This window comes from Typopeltis vanoorti, chromosome 8 (genome assembly GCF_054136105.1).
Source record: "Typopeltis vanoorti isolate ZY-2024b chromosome 8, IOZ_Tvanoo_1.0, whole genome shotgun sequence".
In the NCBI taxonomy this organism is placed as follows: Eukaryota; Metazoa; Arthropoda; class Arachnida; order Uropygi; family Thelyphonidae; genus Typopeltis; species Typopeltis vanoorti.
The window spans coordinates 50,059,479-50,081,399 of record NC_143556.1 but is presented as its reverse complement, the minus strand read 5'-3'; the positions used below and the strand labels follow the sequence as shown (position 1 = coordinate 50,081,399).

General features: G+C 35.4%; 1 protein-coding gene across 4 annotated transcripts in view; it reads left to right on the top strand.

The window, feature by feature from the left end:
- The window catches only part of EndoB (SH3 domain containing GRB2 like, endophilin-B), a 277,611-nt gene that overhangs the window by 229,628 nt on the left and 26,062 nt on the right, over window positions 1-21,921 (top strand). For all 4 annotated transcript variants that reach the window (XM_090397228.1, XM_090397230.1, XM_090397229.1 and 1 more), the window contains 3 exons: window positions 776-865; window positions 975-1,075; window positions 17,683-17,866. In XM_090397228.1, the coding sequence (XP_090253354.1) occupies window positions 776-865; window positions 975-1,075; window positions 17,683-17,866 (375 nt within the window). The remainder of the gene's footprint in view (window positions 1-775; window positions 866-974; window positions 1,076-17,682; window positions 17,867-21,921) is intronic.

Here is a 21,921-nt window from a genome sequence, read left to right as displayed (position 1 = left end):
GGTTTATAAGCCCAGGTCAATTCACATACCTTGCAGTTGATGTAGAGGTTTCCTCTTAGTTATCTAGCTTTTACTCTTTGCTGATCTAAAGTAATTGTTGTGTGCATAGCGATTAATCACTGTGGAGTGCAAAATTTTATGAAATATTTGTAATTTTCATATAGTTTACTGAGATGTTTTGATTTAAATTAAATAAATTAAACCATACTTAATCAAAAAGTATTCTTATTGTTGGATCATTTTTATACTTGTCAAGTTTCCTTACTGAATCTATAACAAAAATGATTTTTTCTGGTTATTTTAGCATTTTTGTCCATTGATTTTTAATATTCAGAACTGAGGTCTTTTTAATAATGTGGAGCTTTGTTTCTTGCTTATATGTGATTTATTTATTTCTTTTTGGTTTCTTGTCCGAGGCTTCTCCATTAGATGCTCCATCTATAGCTATGCATCTGCTGGCACAGCTCTTGGAGTCATGGAAACATGCAAACCTTATTATTAAATACAAGGTGCGGTGGCTGCTTATTGCATATTCTGTATTGTACAATCCACAATTATCACATTCATCTTGAATAATGAACATTCCAAATATATTTAATCTGTTAAAATGGATTAAGAAGAAATGACCTGGGAAGTTAATGCTCAGTCATTAGTTTTAACTTTCTTTTGAGATAGGCATATTTTTTAAAGCTTATATATATATATATATATATATATATTATTATCATCATCATCATCAGTGGCTTATTTCTAATTCTAATAACTGTTCTGATAGGCTGAACAAGAGTTGAGAATATCTCAGGCAGAATTTGATAGGCAAGCAGAAATTACCAGGTTGTTGCTTGAAGGCATAAGCAGTGCTCAAGTAAGTTTCTTCAAAAAAAAAAACATTTTTTTTTTTTTTAAATCTTTGTAATTCATTATAAAGTATCTTTTGGCATCAGATTTTAATGTATTTTCTTTTTTCCATTTAGGCAAACCATTTGCGGTGCCTCAATGATTTTGTTGAAGCCCAGATAGCTTACTATGCACAGTGTCAGCAATACATGACAGATTTACAAAAAGAATTGGCAAGGTATTCGTTTTTTCCCCCTTAATTGGCACACAGTACAGAATAATACAAATTATCATGGCTTATAAGATAATTAAAATGATCAATTCTCTGATAATTTTGAAGAATTCCAGCGCTGTTGTGGACTGTGTTGGAAACTATATAGTAATACAAGATTCTGGAGTTGATTCACATGAAAGTTGGAAAGGAGAAGAAAGATTGCAGAATGGTGTTTGAAAATTCCACTAAAATAATTTTGTTTATAAATGTTTTGTATAGTAGAAATGAAAGGATGTTTAAGAGTAAAAATAGATAAGAAGAAATCTTAAGCGACAGTGTCACTCAGTTGGTTTGCACTGCTTTGGCAGAACTAGTTGTTTCAATTAGGTTAACCTGTTGCTGAAAATTACCTTACCCTTGCAAAATATTTTATTGTAAAATACCTCATGCATATGTGTTGCATCAGATCAGTTAAAATTTTTGATGCCACATGTTTAATTATCATCACTGTGGTGCTAACTGATTATAAGATTTAAACCTAGCTGTCACTACTTATTTGTAATATTAATGCAGATCCTTTGATTAAATTGGTTCAAATTTTTATACATGTATATAATATTACTATTTGACTGTTTCATAAAATCCTTAAGAATTTATTGGAATTGTTTTCTACCTGCATCCATATGCAAATTATTCCAGAACTCTTTTCATTCCAAAACTCTGACTTGATGAGATTTTATTAAAATTTTTAATAGCATAGGTGAACTAAGAGTCAAATAATTTTGGAATCCTGCTCTATGAGACCAAACTACTGGTTTCTTTTTTTCAGGCCACTTCAGACTTCCAGTAAGCAGTGTGGAAGTGGTGGCCCACACTGGACAATGAAAATAATCTACTATCTATTGACTTTCATAAACATCCATGCCATAGTGGGATTTGAATTCTCAGCTCATTGGTTGAATAGCAGATACCTAGGCCAGTTATTTGGAACCCCCCCCCCCCCCCAAAAAAAAAACTGTTGAGCCATCTCAATTTATATTTTAGTTGTTCTAATTTGCTGGAGTGCAAAGGGACAAAATGTGTTAAATTACATGTTTCAATAACCATGCTGTAGATGGATAAAACAATAAAATTTAGGAATTGGGATGTACACAAAACGTCTATATAGTTTCAATCGAACCTTTTTTTTTTTTTTGCAATATTGTTATTATTGCATGGGTATCTCCATGGAGTCCTAAGACACAGTGTGGGAAACCCAACTGTCAACACAATATCTATCATACCTCTTCTTTAAATGATTAACAGACAAAACACTAACAACTGACTTGGGCAACCCATTTCATTCATTCACCACTCCTCAAGCAAAAAATCTAGTTTTTGTCCCCTTGCTGATCACACTCGTACCCAACTTCCAGAGATGACCTCTTGTTTGGACCCCCCCCCCTCTAGCTAAGTGCTGAAGCATTTCCCCTGCATCAATCCTATAAAAGTCTTTAAGTAACTTAAATGTTTCTATTATATCCCCTCTTTTTTGCCTACCTACCTACCAACCAACTTCTGCAACCTATAAAACCCTCAATCTATCCTCATAGAGAGCAATCCACAAAAGAACTGCCATCTTACTATTTTGGTCACTTGCCTCTGGACCCTCTCCATCATTTAATCATCCTCAAGAAACCCGAGTGACTAGACCTGAGCACAGTAATCCAGATGTGGTCATATCAAGGCTTTATAAAGTTCAATGATAACTCCCTCATCTCTGCTTATTAGTGTGTTCTTCAATAACCAAGTAATCCTTTGAGCTAGCCCCTGGCAACTTTAGCTATATGCCCTGTTAACTTCAACTCTATCTACTACTACTACCACCCCCAAATCCCTTCATCAATTTCCTGGAGTACATTTCCCTCTATGTGATACACAGTTTGTAATCTTTGTATTCTGAAATACATAACTTTACACTTTTCCACATTAAATTGACATCTGTTATCTTTTGCCTATACTATCAGCCTATTGAAATCATCCTGCAAACTCTCTACATTATGTTGATTAACTATTACCAGCAAACAACTGAATATCTCCTTTCAAATTATTTCTGTTAAACAGCAGTGGTTCAAGCAAAAGCCTTGTGGCACATTACTCCATCCAGGCAAAAGTGGTTCTCAGTGGTTCATTATAACCACAACCTTCCAACTATTCTTGGACTTCTCAACTGTAACTCAAGGATAAAGTGGTTAGCCCTATGCCTCTTGATGTGTCCTATGTCTGTAGATGCATGTGTTCATGGGGCCAGTTTGCCTGTTCTGGGAGATGAACAACCCAAGTTTCCAGATGGGGAAAAAACCCTATTTCTGTATGAGACCGGCTAACTCACCTTCCAGATAAAGGTTCCTCACATCACTGATGGGAATCGAACCCAGGTCTTTCTGACCAAAGGGCTTCATCTATACTGACTGAGCTATGGAGGTTCTCGGCATACCACTAGTCACCTGCCTTCTCCTGGGTTCTGCTCTTGCATATACTACTTTTTGGTATCTGTCCATCATCCACCCTTTTATTCATATCGCCAGTTTCATATGCATCATTTGTTGGAGTTTGCATAACAAACTTTCATGTGGTATCCTCTCAAATGTCTTTGCAGAATCCAGCAGTATCATCATGTAGCTATTCCCTTTATCCAACTCAGTTGTCACTCTATTATAAAAAGTCAGTAGATTACTGAAATATGACCGACCCTTCACAAAGCCATGCTGCCCCTCATAGTGTATCTTATTCTTATCCACCTATTCCTGAATTTTCTTTTTGATCCACTCTCTTGGGACTTTATCAGAGCTGAGACTTAAATTAAACAGCCTAGGCAAAGGCATTGCCAGTTCTCTTGCACATTCTTGTAGAATTCACCTGATATCCTATGCAATCCTACAGCTGTATTTGTATTCAGATTCTGCAATATGCTAAGTACCTTCAATTCTTCACCCTCTGTTCTCATATCAGTCCACGTCAGATCTACTATAACACTATCTTCACTTGGATGATATATCCTTGCAAAATGGTCACTCAGTAGCTCAACATCAAATTCTTCTAGCTCTGTTACCTCTCTACCATCTGCACTCATTAAAGTTACCTTCCACGGTCATTCTTCTTCCTACTTTCCACATAAAGGGAATTTCCTTGGGATTTCCTTTCACCTCGTCAGCTGATCTCTTCTCATAATCTGATTTTTCCTTCCTTGCAATGTTGGTCACCTTTCTTGTATGATCCTTGTACTGTTCATTAGTTAACTTATATACCCTCCACAACATTTTCTTTGTTTGCAGCTCATGCTAAACGATAGTACTCATCCATCCAACTCCTACCTGATTTACCCTCTTGAACTTGGGTATACAGTGTGATATTGCTTCCCTTTGACTATCTCCATGCACTGTGAACATCCTTCCCTTGCAGATCTTATGCCATGATACTGCTTCAAGCTGCCTCTTAAGTGTATTATAATCACCTGACTTGTACTTCCACATATACTCTTTCTTAACTGGAACTTTCAAATTAATAATTTTCAGATGCTTTGATATCCCCCCCCCCACAGTTAAGACCACATGATCACTTTTCCCAATCAGAGGCAATGTAACCATCTTAGTTGTTATGGACAGGTCTTTTAATCCTATAATGAGATCCAACACTCTCATACCCTGAGTCTCCTCCATCACATTCTGCTTCAAGTAATTACCTCTCAGCAAATGTATAAATTCCATTTATACATTTGTTTCTTTTCTTTTCTGTAAAAATGTTATTTCTGCAGATGTTCTTTCTTGGTCTGGTTTTCATTGTCCATTTTGCTTCAGTGTTTTAACTAAATCTATTATATTATATTGAATTATATTATAAATATATAAATCTATTATTGTTGTTGTCAGATGTCTTTTCCTTCCAGGAGGTTCTCTACCATGAGATTCCACCATGTACGGTTTTGTGCTTCTCTTTTACATTCTTCATGGGACAAAAAGGTCCAGTCCTTAATATTTCCCATCCAATCTGTTCTTTGTCTTCCTCTTCTTCTTTTTCATCATTCCTTCTAGAAGTGTTTTTTGTAGGGATTCATGCCTTGTCAGTTAATATTTATTATAATTATTGTCAGTCAATATTTGTGTGCATACAAATGTATTTAATTCTACTGTATTCCTGTGGTATTTACACTTTACCATTCTTTTAATTTTTCATTGATATATGTTAAAAAGAACTGGGTGGGGGACATGCTATGTTACATCCTTACACTTCTAATTTTATGTATTCTACAGTTATATTACTGATTTTTTACTGTTATAGTATTCTATTTTAATTGTGGAGTTTACTGTTAACTGTTTTAACAAATATTTAAAATTTTTGTTTCTTTTGACTAGACCACTGCTTTTTTTCATACTTTATGAACAAGGTTGAGAGTTTAAGCTAGATTGTGTTTATTTTTCAGTTAAATTTGAAAATGAAGAATGAATCATTATGTGAGCAACTTAATAGAGCTGTATATATATTTTTTGTAATAAACATATCCCACTATAATTTGAACATTTTGATTTTATTATTTTATCAATTAATTATCCTACTTTATTAAAGGTAGGTAATATAGATCTTTCATTTGTTCTTGATTTCCAAATTTTATTTAATAGATTTAATAACCTTATTTAATTTTAAACTCGCATATTTTACCTCTCATTCCTAATGGAACCTCAACTATTATCCAGACTACACCTTATACGATTCCTTCCATCAAAAGCAGAATGCATATACATATTAAATTTGACAAACTTGTATCAAAGAAAGAATGCCAAACTTTATTATCTTCCCTGTCCCATTCAGTTTTCCCTTGCCTAAAATTGCCTTCATTGCATCCATATGTCTCTATTGCTCTACAAATTCTGATAACCACTCTGTTGACCTCTTTGATTACCTAGCCCTAAACATTAATATTAATATTTAGGGCTAGGTAATCAAAGAGGTCAACAGAGTGGTAATCAAACTCTAAATACTGAAACTGTAAGAACATCTGCAATTCAGACTATCTTCCATTCTCCATTTCTACTGATAAAGCTCATCAAGATGCCATGGTATTTGCTGTTATCAGTGATCTAACACAAATAGTCCATCTACTTACCAGAATACCAGATAATCTTCACCATCCTCCCAATGCTCTTCAGTGTTGGTGTTAGTTCTTTTATTGGTAACTCAGATCTAACCTCCGCTAAATTTCTTCCTTTATATAATATGGAACACCTTTCATCCAACCATTCTTGTCCTTGTGACTTCTCTTTTCCATGACTTGATTGTTTCCCATTGTCCTGATACAGCCAGCACCTACTCCAACTGAATAACAGAAATTATTTGATTGGAATGAGCTTTCATCTTATTCAATCTAAAATCACCAATCATTTACTGAACCTCTTCCAAGTGTGACAAAGGTAGCAAAAAAAAAAAAAAAAAATTAAGTTGATCATAAGTGGCTCAGAACTAAAACTCCAGGCTACACTGCAGTGTACAACAGCTGGGGGGGGATTGACAAATCTAAATCTGGTTTTGGATGGGCTAAATATAGAAAACTTGCATCTTGTTCAAATGACAGTCTTCTAGTCTCTTGCCAAACCCAGTGAGTACAACTAGTCACAGTATCACCCAAAGATAAAGCAGAACCCTTTGTATCATTCTTCTCCAGCCCTTGCATAAAAAAACTGACAAATTACCTTTCATTTTGACCAAGAACAGCTGACTCCATGCTGCCTCTAGTCTTTCATCAGAAAGAAATAGAAGAATTCTGCTTGGATACAAGAAAGTCATCTTGTTCTGATGGTATCCCACTTATTATGCTAAACATTTCTATCCCAAAAGTAATACCTGTCACCTTGTCAATCTTTCTTAAGTGGCACATCTATCCTATAGCATGAAAACAAGCCTACAGTCAGATGAAAAACCAAACAGCTATTTTTCTGGCGAGGTTGATAAGTTAAGGGGATAAAAATCCCTTCTTGTTTTTCAGCCAGTAAGCGAAACTAAGATCGAAAACTATGATCTGAACATTTCATGCCAACGAACTGTCGGCGGATCGATCTTAGTTTTACTTACTGGCTGAAAAACAATAAGGGATTTTTATCCCCTTAACTTATCAACCTCACAGAAAAATAGCCGTTTGGCTTTTCATCTTAGTTATAACACGTTATAATATAATATAGTGACACACCTTTCTGGCATTCGTATAGCAAAAGTATGTAAGTTCTTTTCACTTAAACTCTGATATTCTGGGTCTAGCTACTCACTTGATGAGACCTCAAAAAAGGTTGAAACCGGTCTGGGTAGTGACCTCTCTTCATAATGTAAAGCAGTACTACATCTCCCAGGATCTGTGTGTTTTTACATTATGAGAAAATATCAAGAATAGTGAGGGAGCTTGCTCCACCTTTGCAACGAGTGGCCTTGGTGTGGCACTACCAAGTGGTCACTTACGCTTGGATCCGCTGACAGTTCGTCGGCATAAAACGTTCAGATCGTAGTTTTCGATCTTAGTTTCGCTTACTGGCTGAAAAACAATAAGGGATTTTTATCCCCTTAACTTAGCCTACAGTCAATTTCAAAAAAAAAAAAAAAAGTCAGCTAACATACCCTGTCTAATCATCCTTACTTCAGTTTTTTTTTTTTTTTTTTTTAAATTGCAGAAAAGGTTTTGCACACACATGCCATGATGTTATATGCTTGCAACTTTCATTTTTGGGTCAGAGATTTAAAAAAAAAAAAAAAAAGACAAAAAACAAAATCAACACTTTCTTCACCATCTGATCCACTACCTTATTAATGACCAGTAATATGGATTTTGCCACTCTGTCCACAGCTAATTACCTGTCCATACCACTCACTTTTGGATACAAGTCATGGAAAAGGTTAGAGGAACTTAAGTGTTTGCTTGGCATTTCTCTTTGAACATTTGATTGAATCTGGCACAGAAGTCTGCTCAGTAAATTGCCATCTTATGGTCAACTTTCTATCCCTTGCAATTGCATCACCAGCCTTGCTGGTAATTCACTATGTATCCTGGCAGTGGGTTTGTATTTTCATCTGCTCATGTCCTCCAGCAAACAAATGACCTTGTGTTACAGAGCTCAGTTGCTAAATCCCGCCCTTAAATATGGTGATGGTACATTCCATTCCTCTTCATTTGATAAACCTTGCAATGTACGATCATTAGAAGCTTCAAGATCTTCTATGATTCATGTCTTAAACTCTGATCTCTTGATGTTCTTCAGATTGGTGAGAATAACCTTGTGTACTTCAATTCTACCAAAAACATGTCTGTATTATTTTTTTCACAAGAAATCTCACTTCTTTCCCTATTCTTAATAGTTCCATAATTCTATCTCCTATTTTTAATAATATATCAGACATCTCCCCCCTCTCCCATTGGCTTCAACCTACCAGATCAACTTCTTGCTTCTTTTATTTGATCTACCTCTGTTCTTTGGAACAGTTTCTCCCTCTCACTTTTGTATTCTCCAAGGTCCTCAGCAGATCAAGAAACATATCAACAGATTATTTCTTTCTCCTTGTTCTATTGTCCACACATGGCTCTAACATTTTATAGATTGTGTAACTTTTTGCATGTGGGTTATTAAAATAATTCCATATTAATATCATCACTTCCAAGTTTTTTGTCTTAGAATTTTAATTCATCTGGTGCTATAAGTTCTGCTTAGTCACTATTATTTATGTTGTTAGTTTTAAAATTTTTTGATAATTTTCATTATCCCATTTCTTTTTTACTTACATCTGTATGATTTTATTCTTTCTTATTTTGTGTACGCTGATATATGTTGATTTGTGTTCTAACTCTGTTCCTAGTTCTTTTTCATCATTATTCCAATTTTTCTCTCTAACAGTCATTTCTCATTTCTGTTTTAGCTATTGCCCTCTTTCTTTTATAATTTATTTTATCGTGTATAAGAAGATAATCATTTTATATATACTTCATTGTTCTCTTATTTATTTTTTCTTGTGTCTTCATTAAAATTTCTGTTATCCCCTTTTCTGTGCTCTTATTTTCCCCTTCAGCTCTTATCTTGACTGCTTCCTTTATTCTGTTGCCTATTTCTTCTTTTCTGTTTCAGTATTTTCACATACCTTTATTTCTAATAAATTTTTATCTCATTTTCTTTGGTACAGTTTTCTCATGTTTGTCTCTATAATAATTATTTTAAATACACTTTCTGTTGGGTTTATTATTTGTTTATCTTCTGACATGTTTACAATAACTGCACAATGAACTGTGTCTATACATACATCTGTAAACTCTGTCTGTTTTTAGGGTTATTTTTTATTTCTTGTTATAAAAACAAGTTCAGAGACCATCTTTCAAAACTGACTAAAATACATAGGATTATCATGCTATTGAAGAATACACGAGCAGAAATTAGGTCATCATACATCATGATAAGGTCCCATCTGGCCTGTCATGTACAGATCCAATCACTTGGGTTTCTTGGAGATATAGAAGTGGTTGATAGGGTCTAGAATGGTGGCCTATGGAATGCTTTTTGGATATATTGAAGATTTGAAGAAGGGTTACAATAGGTGGAAAAGAGGAGTTATGACAGACATATAAGTTACATAAAAGTTATAGGATTTATACAGATGAATTTTTTCAGTTCTGACTAGTGTAAGGAGAACTTGGAGTATACTTGGAAATTAAGAAAGAGTTTTAGTTAGCAAGGACTTAGGAGATGATTAATGTCGTTAACTCTGATCTCTTTGCTGTTCTTCAAATGGGTGAGAATAACTTTGTGAACTTCAGTTCTTTGCTTGGGAAGTGGTGAATGAGTGGAATGGATTGCCAGAGTCACTTGTAAGTGCTGTATCTGCTGCTGAAATTATAGCTCTGCATTTGAATGCATTGATAACAACTGATTTTTGTGTCAGGTGGTAGTATGAATTTATGTGTATGTATTTGAAGATATGTGTAAACTTATGGTAGATAGACTGCCCAAAAGAAGATATGTGATAAGTGTTTCCAGAAATTTATGTGGTGCATTGTATGTGTTTAATGACCTAAACATGCATTTGAATGATGAAATATACTTTGCATCCATGGCAACCTTGACATGTATATATGTCAAGGCCAGTTGTTAAATGCTGCTAATTCAGGTGGCTGGGGAATATGTCCAAAGTTGATTTCTGTGTGACCAGATAACAAAAGCATCACTGGGCCTGATTCAAACTTCAGATTCAAGGCCAGTTGTTAAATGCTGCTAATTCAGGTGGCTGGGGAATATGTCCAAAGTTGATTTCTGTGTGACCAGATAACAAAAGCATCACTGGGCCTGATTCAAACTTTGGGTTTTAAAGTAAAGGCAGCTAGAGCTCTTGCTCAAGACTTCCACATAAAAGTGAGCAATAGGAGGAGATAATAGTGAGTCCATGACCATATCTTCTTTTTTTTAGGTAAAAGGCATTTGCCACACAATATAACCAGAATATAGTATTAGCAAAGTGGGCTGTGATATTGGGCTAAAATTTGTTTTGACAAAAGCCTGAATAACATTTTACCATGTTCATGATATTTATCTTTTATCGATTTTAGCAGTCTTGGCATGACTTTCATTTATATACAGCTTAGCTTTTAAAATTTTTTCTTGCACTTTAATACCTTGTGTACTGCTGTAACCTGTCATGTTGCAGTATGACATTTGCTTGCACCATAAAATCACAAATCGATCAATCTTGCATTCTCTTAGGAAACTTGCTGATTTTTCTATTTTTGCAGACAACTTCACTTGAGTCTACAGTTCACCAGAATACTATCCTGATGAAAACTTCCCAACTTTTTTTTACAAAAGAAAAAAAAAACTTGCATTTTATTTAATTTTTAATTCAGTATGATACTTATTTTTGTCCTTTACAAATCTAATGGGTGATCACTTCCCATTTCAAATATGCTGTTATGTTCTTGTATTGTGAACATCCCATCTCACTGTCAATGATAACATAGTGAGACCTTTGTTATTTCTTGTGTTCTCACCATGTGAATTTATGCACATCTTGTATGTTGTGGAACTTTATTGTAATGACTAGTCTATGTCCTGAACAGAAATTCAGAAGGTAGACACTGTTATTATTAGTTTTGCTCTTTTATTCTAATCCTCAACATTTCTATGTTTGTTGTTCATTTTCTACTCCACTGTTTAGATTTTCAATGCAAACCAATTTTTTCTTTGTCATATATGTCTTCCCTAATAACTTGAAAAATTCCTCTACTTCTTCCACAAAGAACCTTCTGTAGGATGATAAACATAAAATAAGTCTCATTGTCTAGTTCTCTCCCCTCCATTTTGAAATTTGTCATCATCACTGTAATTACTTAAAATTGGTTGCCATTCAAGAAGTTTATGGCTGAATACTCTAGCTACTCCTTTCTTTCTGATCACTCTTGTCCAAATATAACATCTTATAGTTACCATTTAACAGTATCTCACTTACGTTGACTTCTCTAATTCTTTGAATAGTTTACATTTACTTCAGTTGCATTTATATTTCTGTTGATGGTGTCTATTTCAATATTCTACTTCAATTGAGTCTGTTCCATTATCTGACTTCTCACTGTTTGTCTTGGTTCTCTGGTGAAAGACATGTAATCCTTGTCTAACCTAATCAGCATGAGATTTCATTATATTTTACAATTATTTTTGCTTGTAGTTTAAGCCAATGCAGAAAACAGTTTAGTTTGCTATGTCCCAAATTGCAAGACGGTCCTCATTTGTTCAGTATCCAAGCAGTTACCTAAATAATAGGATGCACCACAAGGTGATGAGGATTGGATTTAGTTTCAGAAGCCCTCGTTGGTTATCCATATTCCTTACAAGCTGTAGTATGGAGGTTTTTTCCAGTTATCTAGCTCTAACTTTTAAGACCTAATATATTACATATAATTCATTTCTTACATGCATTACAAATTAATTTATCCTTTGTAATCTATGTAAAATTTTCTGAACGTGTTCTTATTTTTTTTTACTAAATAGCTTAAGTAAATTACAACGTATACTAGGATATACATTAAAATAAATTTTAATACACCTCTGATATTTCGGCAACGTCACGTTGCCATTTTCACAGCAACTTAAAAACAAGACGCGTGCACGCAAGCACAACAAACAGTAAATGAGGACGAAGCAGGAAGCTATTCTTTCTCCTAAAAGTCCTGATGGTGCCCCCTAGCGGACAATGTTGGTATTCTTGGACGATTGAGCTGAAGGTCTTCTGATGTAGGTTTCCCAAATTTGGGGCAGTCTCATGCAACCAAATTTATTGAGATTTGGATTGTTTCTTAGGGCTGAGGTTGATTCCATGAAAAGCCTTACATATTTGAATTTACCAAGGTGTATTATCGTGGCTTTCTTCCACCGTATTCTATGGCGGGTACCCAGTGCATGGTCTGCAAGACCAGAGTGGCTGTATTGGTGAAACCGGATGTAGTCCTTGTCTTCTGAAATTCTGATATTAGTTGTCCTACCTGTTTGGCCAAAGTAGGACAGCTTACAGCTGCAAGGGACCTGGTATACACTAGGTAGGTCTGGAGGGGGGGGAGGTTGGTCTTTAGTAGAGTGGATAAGGGATGCCAATTTTTTATATGATCTGTAACAGAAGTTAAGTCATGTTTTTTTAGGATTTTTGCAATTTTTCCCGAGGTGCCTCAGATATAGGGTATGGTGATGGATTTAGAGTAATCCATGTTGTGAGGGGGTGGGGTATTGGTTTCAATATTTTTTTGGATTTTTTTTTTGGGAGGGGGGGGGGGTAGCCATTGGCTGAGAAAGTGTTGAGAATGTGGTTTAGTTCTGTGGTTAGGGCATTGTCATTTGAACAGATAGGTTTAGCCCTGTTGTGTAATGTCTTAATGACTCCATATTGTTGTGAGGGCTGGGGGGGGGGGGGATTGTTGGTAAATGTATCTGCCTGTATGGGTGGGTTTTCTATAGACTGAGAAAACCAAGAAAAACTTCCTAACACACTTAAACAACCAATACCCCAGAATCAAATTCACCCTGGAAGAAGAAAAAAACAACTGCCTTCCTTTCTTAGACACACTGGTCACCCACCAGCCTGATGGAACCTTGGTTTTCTCAGTCTATAGAAAACCCACCCATACAGGCAGATACATTCACCAACAATCCCACCACCCTCCCTCACAACAATATGGAGTCATTAAGACACTACTACACAACAGGGCTAAACTTATCTGTTCAAATGACAATGCCCTAACCACAGAACTAAACCACATTCTCAACACTTTCTCAGCCAATGGCTACCCCCCCCCTCAAAAAAATCCAAGAAATATTGAAACCAATAAACCACAACCCCCCTCACAACAAGGATTACTCTAAATCCATCACCATACCTTATATCCGAGGCACCTCGGAAAAAATTACAAAAATCCTAAAAAAACATGACTTAACTTTTTGTTACAGGTCATATAAAAAATTGGCATCCCTTATCCGCTCTACTAAAGACCAACGTCCCCCCCCCCCAGACCTATCTGATGTATACCAGTTCCCTTGGGGCTGTAAGCTGTCCTACTTTGGCCAAACAGGCAGGACAGCTAATATCAGAATTTCAGAACACAAGGACTACATCCGGTTTTGCCAATACAGCCACTCTGGTCTTGCAGACCATGCACTGGATACCCGCCGTAGAATACGGTGGAAGAAAGCCACAATAATACACCTTAGTAAATTCAAATACGAAAGGCTTTTCATGGAATCAACCTCAGCCCTAAGAAACAATCCAACCTCAACAAATTTGGTTTCATGAGAACTGCCCCAAATTTGGGAAACCTACATCAGAAGACCTTCAGCCAAATCGCCCAAGAATACTAACATTGCCTGCTGGGGGGGCACCATCAGGACTTTTAGGAGAAAGAATAGCATCCTGCTTCGTCCTCATTTACTGTTTGTTGTGCTTGCGTGCACGTGTCTTGTTTTTAAGTTGCTGTGAAAATGGCAACGTGACGTTGCCGAAATATCGGAAGTGTATTAAAATTTATTATAATGTATATCCTAGTATACGTTGTAATTTCCTTATGCTATTTAGTAAAAATGCATAACCAACGTCTAAGCCTTTTCACGAGAAAAACATGTTCTTATATATGCAAAATTAATCTAAATTTTAATTTAAATTAAGGGGATATTAAATCCCACATTGTTTTAAAACCGAATAAGAAACTCAAAGATTGGAATCAGAGAGTTTCATGCCGATATAGAAAACTATAAAGTATCGGTGACACTAGCGTTAGCCAATGCAAGTGACCCTAGTTCGTAGTACAATACCGGACAACTCGTAGCAAAGGTGGTGAAGTTCTGATCGCTATTCTTAGGTATTTTCCATAATGTAAAAACACATTTCCTAGGAAATGTATGCTGTTATTACATTATAGTGGGAGGTCACAACCCAGACCAGTTTCAGCCTTTTTTGAGGCTTCATCATGAGTAGCTAGACCAAATTGATACCAAAGTGTTTAGCGAAAAGAACTTATATACTCTGCTGTACGAGTTTCCAAACAGGTGCAACCATTAAGTTACTTAAATATAAAGAGCTAATAAGCTCTTTATATTTAAGAATTTGCCGAAATGAAGCTTATTAGCTCTTTATATTTAAGTAACTAAATTTTAATGAATTTAAATGCAAAACCTTATTATCGAACAGTGAATGTTGTTGTTGATTATTTCAAAAGCATGGATGTTAAAATTAAAGATTGTCACTTAGACTGAGAAGTTATCAAAAATTTTCTGTATTGTGTTTCTAAGTTAATGTCACCCATTCTTCACAATTATGATTGTTATCTCTAATTTTTGCAGCAATTGTTCATCATCATCAATCTGCTGATATGTATTCTAAAGTTGTGGTACACCTTACATTAGCTCTGTTTACACATTCTTTAATGCTAATAATGTCAAGTTCCTTTCTAAACAGGTTATTGTTCCTCTGTATCGAGCCTTGATAAGACCCCATATAGACTACTGTGCCCAAATATGGGTGCTAGGGTTTCTTCTCGATTGGGAGGAGGTGGAGAGGATCCAGAGACAAGTGACCAAGATAATAGCAGAACTATGGAATGAACCTTATGAGAACAGGTTGAAGATTTGTGGGCTGCAGAAATTGGTTGATAGGCAGAAAAGGGGTGATATGATTCAGACATTCAAATTACTGAAGGGTTTCTATAAGAGGTTTTTTTACTTGGAGAGTGGTAAATGAGTGGAATAAGCTACCAGAGCCTGTTGTAGGTGCAATGACTGTAAATGAGTTCAAGATGAAGTATGATAGATACTGTGTGAATGTTGAATAGTTGTTCTTGACATGATGTTGGGCCTCCCTCGATGAGTCTAAGGACTCCTTGGAGCTGCCCGTAATTATAATATCTTCATTTTTAATATGATTCTGCCATTGATGAGTTAAGTTTGGCATCTCCAATTCTTATATCAGGGCTAATGCCACTTTCTTTCATAATGTGATCTATATAGCTGATGAATTCTTGTGCATTCTTGTATTACCCCTGATTTTACATTAAACCATCTTCCTGTATTTCCTTCAATTCTAACTGCTGACTGACAACTTAAATATAGACTGTGTATTGCTCTGTATAAAGTTTCATTCATCTGATATAATTGAAGTATTTAGAAAAGCTTTTCTCTGGGCACCTTGTCGCATGCCTTTTCCAGATTTACAAAGCTCAAGTACAGATCCTTATCATATTTCCACGATTTCTCAACTATTTGTCTTAAAGTGAAATCTTGACAACCTCTATTTGGCCTGAACCCAACTTGTTCTTCTCCAAGTTTCTCTTCCACAATTTCTCAACCTCTTTTCAAGTATGCTTACATAAATCTTACCTGGAACACTTAGTAGAGAAACTCCTCTGTAATTCTCATATTCAGCTTTATTCCCTTTTTATGAGAGCTCTGCTCCAATCATCATCAATTTGACCTTCTGACCAGGCACTCTGAATTCTGCAATGCAGCCACTGCAAAAACCTTATACCTTCATATTTAGGCATTTCTGGTCGAATATCATCTACTCCAGCTGCCCTTCCACATTTCAAGTTTTTGACAGCTTTTTCTACCTCAAGTATTGATAAGTACTCCTCTTTGCATTCCTGTTGAAAATTTTCTAGTATGGTTCTATCGCTGCTTGGTATGCTTAACAGTCTTTCAAAGTAATTACTCCAGACATCTAGAATATCCTTATCTTCAGTTTTCATGTCACCTTTATCATCTTTGATTATAAAGGGAATGAACTGATAATTTTGTAGTAATAATTGTTTTAATATGTTAAATAATTTCTCATTGATTGGCATTAGGTACTTATTATTATTACATGATGCCTCCAAGGACTTATCATGGGAGGGCATTCTACTCTACTCTGCTACCTACATCTCACAATGTCACCTACTACTTAATTCTCCAGTTACAACACTGCCACACGAGTATTTTTTGTCTGTAAATTATGTTTGTTCTCACAGCTGATGTGTCTGTATGTGAAATCAAAAACCCTGCTACCTCTGGATGAGATCAGCTTATTCAAAATTATAATTTATAATTGGTTCCCACTTTCGGTTCTGTAGAGATAGTTTTACGAAATGAAAACAGCATATGATGTTGTTTGGATTGAGGTGTGATCAAAAATTTTCTGTATTGTGTTTATAAGTTAATGGCCCTTTCTGTGCTGTTTCTTATGATTGAAAACTAATTAGAGTAGTCCTTAGCATTGAACTTGTAAAGTATAACTTATTTTTTAAAATTGTGTCATCTGATCTTCATTTCACTGACAACTTGCATTTTCAAAAATAAAAAAGTTGCTGCTTATACCAAATCTAGAGAGTGCATCAAACAATTGTTCATTTTTGGCCAATAATTCAAGCTGATTGTAGTGTGATTAGAAACATTGTCATAATAGAAAAACATATCTCTAGTGCATGACTACTCAAGTGATTTTTCAGCTCCTCAAGACTATTTAAGTGTTGTCATCACAAAATATGCAGGCATTTTGTGATGACGATATGGAATATTTGAATAGAAATATTGGTTCAAAATTTGCTCGTTAATAGATGTTCCAGTGTTCATTATCACCAACAGGTGCCATTACTTTAGAACTGTGGACTATTTGAGTTCTGTCTTTCCCTTTTATAAACAATTTTTAACATTTTGAAAGTTTCTGTGGCATTTACCAGTTCAAAACTGCTTGATTCACACACACACTGCTGTTCTTTGAAATTTTCATTTTGTGATGAAATGTAAATCATTATGTGCACAGTGCACAAGGTCACACTTCACAATGTATTACTTCTCAATAATACAAGCTATGACCTTGAAATAAATAGTAAATGATCCAATGGACTCTATTCTAAGAACTTTGTACTAGATGTAGCAGTTCATCTAGTTAGTAAGTCCAGAAATATTTTAATCACATCTTATATCTAATTGCTTTTAGAAGTTTTTTACTTGTCAACTAGTTTTTTCGTTTTTTTTTTTAATTAAAAAATGTGTTTTATGAGTTTCATAAAATAAAAGATGTTTAGTAAATGTGTATTTTTTGTCATGGATTTCTTTCTTTCTTTCCTGCAGTACATCAGTAGCACTTGCTAGTGGTGGCCGGGCCAACTCTTTTCAGAATTTATATCCCACATCCCCTGGAAGTCCATCAGCTCCACCCATAGAATCTACTCTACCCAATGACAAGAAAAAAGCAAGGGTTCTCTATGATTATGAAGCATATGATAGCAATGAACTTTCACTAATGGCTGATGAAGTAATAATAATAATAATATTTTAATAATATTTCAATTCTAAGGAAATATATAATAGTGGAACCTTAATATTGTGAACATTTATGAAATTAAAAAAAAAAAAACATTAATAACAGTGTTATCCAAAAATATGCATGGTACTGAAAAATTGACACCAAATATCCGAATAAGTGTATTCATAATATCTTAGTGTCACTATGCTGAGTTTACCTTAAAATGTTACATATTGGCTCATGACATAATAACACACAATGTATTGAACATTATTCCAAATTGAAATTAAATAGTAGTACACCTTCACATAAGTAAAGAATCATTGCTTCTCAAATGAGATACTTATCCTAAGTAGTCATACTGACGTCTAATGCTGGTTCATACCCCACTCTGCTTTTGGTCACATGCTAAACACTGTACATAGTTATGTCACTTAAACAACCATAGTAGTCATTGTTCACATTAACTAACCCATCTGTTAAGATGGGGGTTAGTTGATGGGAACTAGCAGACAGCAGAACTTTGTGAGAACTCAGAACATCATGTTGGATGTTTAATGGAATATTTTCAGCACTGGAAAAAGGATTAAAACTAATTTTAATGCTTCAATATTTCGTCTCAATCACTGAGACATTTAGGGATTACAGATAACTTTTGTAACAACACATTCAATATTTTCAGCACTAGAAAAAGGATTAAAACTAATTTTAATGCTTTCAATATTTCATCTCAGTCACTGAGACATTTAGGGATTACAAATAACTTTTGTAACAATACATTCCGATACAATACAAAGTGAAAGTCCTCTCTAGGTGTTGCGCCCTCTATGGACATTTGTAGGTGGCCGAGTGTTACACCCTGATAACTTGGGAATGTGAAAATTTCAGTTATCATGATGTAACAAGAGAAGAAATAAAAACCCTGTATAGATAACTAAGTAAGCAAACTTGTTCCTAAGCAGATATTGTTAAGAGCTTTTGAAAGAGCCAATACAAAAAATTAAAAGAAAGAAAAATATGCTTGCATCCAAGTGAAAAATATAGCTGAAATTGTTTGTTGAACTAAATAAAAAAAAGAAGGGAATTTTATTACAGTTATGATATGATAAAATAAGGTTAAGTAAAGCAAAGAAGATTAGTCATAGGATTTTGTATGTGAGAGGCTAGTTTTTACACTCGAAATAAGAGATTAAAGATTCGAGTTAATTCTTAGAAAATTTTGGAAAGGGGATTAATTTAGTATAGATGACATAGAGGTTAGCTTAAACAAAAACTAAAGCTCAAGGTCATAATTCCCGAATTGAGACTTCGTCATGTGTCAGTCGCGCCCATGGACTGCATGATGTTTTGCCAGAAAAACACCACTCTAATTGGTCAGTGAAATCGACTCCAGTAAAGGGGGGGGGAGAAATTGAAGAAGGTGCCGGTAGGGGTCATCATATAAAAAAGGTTAGGAACCCTCCCCCATGGGGCTTTTTTTTTCCCCTCAGAGTTTTCTTCACGAGTCTTCGTATAGGTCTCACACGGTTTTCCTGAGTGACAGGTTAGGAGTTTTCACCGTCCGACACAATAAGGAAACAAAGTATGTGGGATTCCGATTCCATGTTCCTATTGTGTGTTTCATCATCCAGTGATCGTAACGAGAGAAGGAAAAATCTATAAAGAAGTCAGTGCCCATGTGGTGAGTTTCACAGCCATAGAATTGATGATCCTATGTATGTCCTTAATTGAAGCATGTGAGGTAAAGATTATGAAAGCCCATCTTAGTGCCAAAAGAACTTAGGAGTGATAAGTTATAGAAGCGTTTGTCCTAGGAAGGTACAATCGGAAAAGGGTAAAGACCAGTGTAGAAGACCCAAGTCAAAAGGTACTGTAAAAACTCGTGTCAATTCAAATCATATGTAACTGTAATCATTGCTCAATTACTGAACAGTTGAAGGGATTAATGAGAATTATACTAGGACTTTAGTACATGTCAGACTAAAATGAAAATGAGCTTGTTACTATACATTAATAAGTATTCATGTGCCTAGAGATTTAGGCATGTACATTGTATTTTATTTAAGAGAGTTTTAAAGGTCAAAAGTGTGTATTAGCTCGGCACTCAGAAATCAACTGAATTTAAATAAATATGGTTGCATAAAACTTCCCAAAATTTAGGAAACATTAATTATCAGAGATCCCACATTACATCCTAGGCCACCTACAAATGACCATAGAAGGCACGCCACCTAGAGAGGAGTCACCCACATGTTTCACTTAGTATTGTATTGTATTAGAGTATGCTATTACAAAAATTATTTGTAATCTCTGAAAATGTCTCAGTGACTGAGACAAAATATTGGAAGCATTAAAATTTGTTTTAATCTTTTTCCAGTGCTGAAAATATTCCCCTAAACCTCCAACATTGAGATCCTCACAGCATTTAAGCCTCAACACACAAGAACTCAAAACTAAAACACAATATAGTTTAATGGAGAAAAAATACATTTGAGGATAATAATTAGGCTTGATTTAATCATGAAGCAAGTATTTTGCCTTGTTCACCAAGTCATATTCAGGTATGAAGTTAAGAATATATACTCAAAAGAAGAAAAAAAAGGTCAACAAGCAAAGTAAGAAATAGCATAATACAACAATCTTAACTTGCATCCCTATGGACACAGTAAGAAAATATTGATTATTGGACTGATAGACTCAATAATAGTCTTCCAGGCTTTTGGTAGAATGAGACAGCAGTGTTTACAGGATGATTATAATTAAAGTTCACATTTCGAAAGGCTGTAAATGAGTAACTTACATGATGTGTGCAGCAATGGAATTTTATTTTGCACAAAAACCAACTTTAGTTCTAAAAGTTGCCACTAGGGCAATACGTGTCCATTACATGTGATACTCCTGGTATGTAATGGAATGTTGCGACCATGCCATTTATGCAAATGAATTCAAAAGAAGCTTCTATAAAAGCAGGTATCTGTGGAATGCATCACTTCATTGCCTGTGAGCAGACAATGTGTTAAAGCACAATGCCACCATTACCAAAAGATTTCACACCTCTCATGAAGTTGTTTTACCAAAATAACAGCTGTGCCTTGACAGCATTACGAAAGTTCAGAACATTAAAGGGATTAAAAATGGGTCCTATGACTGTTTACACAAAATGATCTAGAAATTTGAAGAGACGGGTTCCTTAGATGTCAAACCTGGAAGAAGACGAAAGCCCATTGAATGGTAGACAGAGGAAGTATCCACAGCATTAGAGGAAGAAAGTATGGCAACTTTTGACTTTTCAACCCTGCACTGCACAGCGTATTGCATGGTGTTTAGACAAACCCATAAGCATAGTTCACAAAATCATAAGGCAAATTCTGTGCTGTTATCCTTACAAGATTTCCCACTTTTAGCATTTGATTAATTCTGACCAGGGTGCACGAGAAACATTTGCCCTGCATTTTCTTGCTCAGACTGAAATGGACAGCGTCAGTCCAGAACATTTTCTGGCCTGACGAAGCTCACTTTCACCTAGAAAGTGGCCACTGTTTGGTGTGGTTTTACAGTGGAATTCATTATCAGACCGTTCTTTTTTTTCAAGAAGCTCGGGGCCTGCTGGTCTCATTACCTGCATTGTTAATTGCCAGCTATATACATCTCTCTCTCTCTCTCTCTCTTAGCCAATCAGGTGATTTCAACAGTGTCAGTGCCTAGATTCAACAGTTTTTAATGCAGGATGGTGCTCCTCTTCACATTGTCACTGCCGTCAAGCTGTTGCTTCAGACACATTTTACCAAGGACAGAATTATCAGCCACCATTTTTGTACGTGGTACGCTTGCCGGATCTGAACCCATGCGATTTTTGGCTGTGGGACATCTCAAAGATGTCTATCTATCATGAACATATAGACAACTTAGTGGACCTCAAGACCAGCATTACATGCATAGCCACAATATTTCAAGTGAAACTCTACGTTCTGTGGTTGAGCATGCGATTTTGCAATTTCGGCATGTTGCTGACAATGGAGTACAGTACACTCATACCTCGCTATACGGCCAAGATATGTTCTTAG